Source organism: Monopterus albus, unplaced genomic scaffold (genome assembly GCF_001952655.1).
Source record: "Monopterus albus unplaced genomic scaffold, M_albus_1.0 scaffold79.1, whole genome shotgun sequence".
In the NCBI taxonomy this organism is placed as follows: Eukaryota; Metazoa; Chordata; class Actinopteri; order Synbranchiformes; family Synbranchidae; genus Monopterus; species Monopterus albus.
In genome coordinates this window covers 469,753-473,676 of record NW_018127959.1, presented here as the reverse complement: position 1 = coordinate 473,676, position 3,924 = coordinate 469,753, and the positions used below count along the sequence as shown (strand labels likewise).

The following is a 3,924-nucleotide window of genomic DNA, read 5'->3' as shown; positions in this document are numbered from 1 at the left end:
GTCTGGTGTATGTAAAAGCAAAAGACTAGGCCCGCTGATGTCCGGCTGAAACAGTATTTCTGCAAATGTCTCTTCCACACCTTCCAACTTGGCAGCCCATTGTTTCACTTGATGTTTATTCCAATCCTTGATGTCAGGTGACAGATCCTCCTCCTGACACTAAAATAAAAAAATAAAAAAATTGTTATTTTTCCTAATTTTCAACTCAGGTTATTGCATATTTTTATTTATTGATCATATTTAGTGTTGAATAATTAGGTGCATTAATACACTTCTGTTACCTGTAATACTGAAGTGATCTGTTAATTTGCACATACTCTACACTGTTATTCATAACACACTGTACTGTACATATGCAAATACTCTAGATCAGGGGTGCCCACACTTTTTCGCCTTACAAGCTACTTTTCAAATGAACAAGTCAAAATGATCGACCTACACTAAAAATACTACACACACACACACACACACACACACAAATACAGTATATATATATGTATGAATGAGTGTCGTAGTTTTTATGAACAGTCTGAAAGTGCCGCTCCACATTTCCCTTCTTCGGAATAGTGATTGGTAGATCAAACAAACACATTTCAAATAGAACATTGCGAAACAAAGTCCCCCTCCCATTCCACATGAAATGTTTTCGGTACGTTTTCAGTTTCTTACTTGATTCGGCTCCCCCACCTCTTTTTATACCCTTTAGTAGAAATTAATTTGAAGGCTGACAAGGTAGTTCGCTCACTGGAGTTTTGCAGTAGCTCGTGCGGTTGACTGTTGACTGTGCATGTTTGGTGACTCGTGTGTCAGAAAAGACGAGATCTCAAACTGGCTGCCCTGCATGTCAATCAAGTAGCAAATTGATGATAGGCTATATATGAATGATTGTCACTTTCTGCTTTTCCTGTTAGGGGTCGCCACAGCGAATCGTCACACTGACCATTCGCATGTTAACATTTGGCACGTGTTTTACGGATACATCTAATTTATTTTTGAATGGCACGCGATCTACCAACACTACCTTTGCGATCGACCGGTCGATTACCATCGACGTATTTGGCACCCCTGGTCTATATTTATCTTTACACTATTTACATTCATTGAACTGTTAACTCATGTATCTTGTCTTCCTATTCTGCACTATTTCAGACTTCATCCCATTGCACTAATATTTTATAAGATTAATGTACTTTACACATTACTTGTAATTTAAATCCATAATGCCTTGTTGAGAAAGCACTCAAACGTGACATGATTAGCACATAACATGCAACATTTTAGGGATAGCTTCAGGAACATTTCCACAATAAATATATGAAATCCACTGTTTTCTCACTGGCTCTGAGGATGCATGTAGGTAGATACTTTTGTTTGTGTAACCAACCACCAAGCAGAATTTGTGCTTTCCTCTGAGCTGTGCCAGGCTCCTGTCTGTCTGCTGTTCAAGGCTAGCAAGAAAATCACAATGGCCAGTAAACCAAAACAGATCTGAGTGGGAAGAGGATCAATGCAAATGAACTGTGACATCATGTCGTATGGCGTCACAAAGAGACAAATCTAAACAACATGTTTGAGCAGGGGTTTTTACAAATGCAGAAAAAGCAAAACAGGCAGGGACTGACCTTTTCTCATGTTTTGTGTGTCTCTACATGCTCTTAAAGCAAATTTTGCATAATATGTGTCCTTTAAATACATTCTGATATAAAGTAAGGCCTTTATTTTAGTTGGCAATTTAATTGAATACAGTGTATATTCATAGGTCCCACTTCCTCCATATGCAACCCCTCTCGCTGGGGTTACTTGCATAGTAGCATTCCAACAGTTCCCTCTCTTGACCATGAATGTCTTGTTCCAGTAGTCCACTTCTCATCAGGTTGCCCTGGTTCCTCAACACCGGACATGGACCTTGTTAACCTGGGCAACGTCCGAGCCGGTGTGACTCCTATTTTTCCAACTCTCGTCACCCATGAGGTAGACAGGTAGTATTAAAGACCCGGGCTGGATATTGACCGTGCCCTCACCAGGGTTCGAACCCCTTACTAAAGTCAATGGAGTTAGTCACTGAGCTATTCAGTCAGCTGCAAAGGCTGAACCCCCTCAGCTAGATCATCACCAAGAGTGGTTACGGATACCGACTAAGGAATGGAGCAACCATCAGCCACCTCCTCTACATGAATGACATGAAGCTGTATGCCAGGAGTGAATGAGACATTGACTCACTGATCCATACCACTAGGATCTACAGCCAGGACATCGGAATGTCATTCGGACTAGATAAGTGTGGTCGAATGGTAACGAGGAGAGGGAAGGTAGTCAGAACTAAGAGGATTGTAATACCAAAAGATTGAGGTCACCCTGCAGGACTGTTTTGCTCAGTCAGACTGGGATGTGTTTAAAGCTGCAGCCACCTTGGAGGACTTTTCTGTTAGCATATAGGATTATGCTGAGTATGTGACTGGGTACATCAGCACTTGTGTTGACAACATTGTGTCCACCATACAGGTCAGGAAGTTCCCCAACCAGAGGCCCTGGATAAACAGTCAGGTACGCCACATGCTGTGTGCTCGCTCTCATGCATTCAGTTCAAGCAATGAGACGGAGTACAAAGCTGCAAAGTACAGACTGAGGAAAGCCATCACAGCGGCCAAGAGGCAGTACAGAGAGAAGCTGAATGGCTTCTATTCTACTGCTGACTCCGGACAGATGTGGCAAGGCCTGCAGCACATCACAGACTACAGGACCATCACCAGCATCATCAGCTCCACAGACAGCCTGCCGGATGACCTCAACACCTTCTACACCCGCTTTGAGACCTCCAGTTACAGCACAGAGAGGAGGCGCACACACACCTGGACTGCCCGCTCCCCACCTCCCCTTCACTAAGTGTCTCACCAGGCCAGGTACGCAAAATCCTGAGGAGGAACAACCCCCACAAGACAACAAGACAGACCAGAAAACATCCCTGGGAGGGCTCATAGAGCATGTGCCAATGAACTGGCCGATGCTCTCACCTACATGTTCAACATCTCCCTCAAAGCATTGTTCCCTCCTGCTTTAAGACCACAACCATTATCCCCCTTCCCATGAAGAGCCCAGTCACCTGCCTGAACGACTACAGGCCAGCGGCACTCACCCCAATCATTATGAAGTGCTTTGAGAGAGTGGTGCTGGCCCAAATTTAGAGCAGTATACCGGACACCCTGGATCCCCTGCAGTATGCCTACCGGTCCAACAGGGCCACCTCAGATGCTATCACTGCTGCCCTTCATTATTCCCTCTCCCACCTGGACAATAGAGACTCCTACATCAGGATACTCTTCATTGACTACAGCTCTGCCTTCAACACAGTTATCCCCCACAAACTCACCCACAAACTGTCCACACTGGGTCTGCACCCCACCCTCTGTGACTGGCTCCTGGACTTTCTGACTTGCAGGCCCCAGACTGTCAGGATTAGCAATAGGTCCGCAGACAGCATTATTACAAACATTGGCATTCCATAAGGATGCATCCTCAGTCCCATCCCTTACACCCTGTTCACCCATGACTGTGTCGCCTTCCACAAGGATATCATCATCCTGAAGTTTGCGGACGACACTGCAGTGATAGGTCACATCACTGGCGAGGACGAAGCAGCCTACAGGAGGGAGGTGGCCAGTCTGGTGTCTTGGTGCAAGGACAATAATCTCAGCCTCAACAAGAGAACAGAATCAGTCCTCCTGCCATGGAATAGATAAAGTATTAAATAAGGAGATTGTCAGGGCGCCAGTCAGTCATTGTTGGTCACAAGGTATCATCAGTCGGAATCCATTCCACCCGGCTGGGTCCACAAGCACACACCATCTTTAATTCTCTCTTCTTCTCCTAACCCCTTCAGCCTCACTCTTTTATCCGCAGCTTTTCTTAGGCTGTTACGTCAATTTC

At 45.0% G+C, this 3,924-nt stretch overlaps 1 protein-coding gene across 1 annotated transcript in view; it reads right to left on the bottom strand.

The window, feature by feature from the left end:
* LOC109963768 (sterile alpha motif domain-containing protein 9-like) overlaps window positions 1-3,924 on the bottom strand; it is a 16,948-nt gene that overhangs the window by 5,229 nt on the left and 7,795 nt on the right. Inside the window, exon 5 of the mRNA XM_020606605.1 lies at window positions 31-159. Within this exon, the coding sequence (XP_020462261.1) occupies window positions 31-159 (129 nt within the window). The remainder of the gene's footprint in view (window positions 1-30; window positions 160-3,924) is intronic.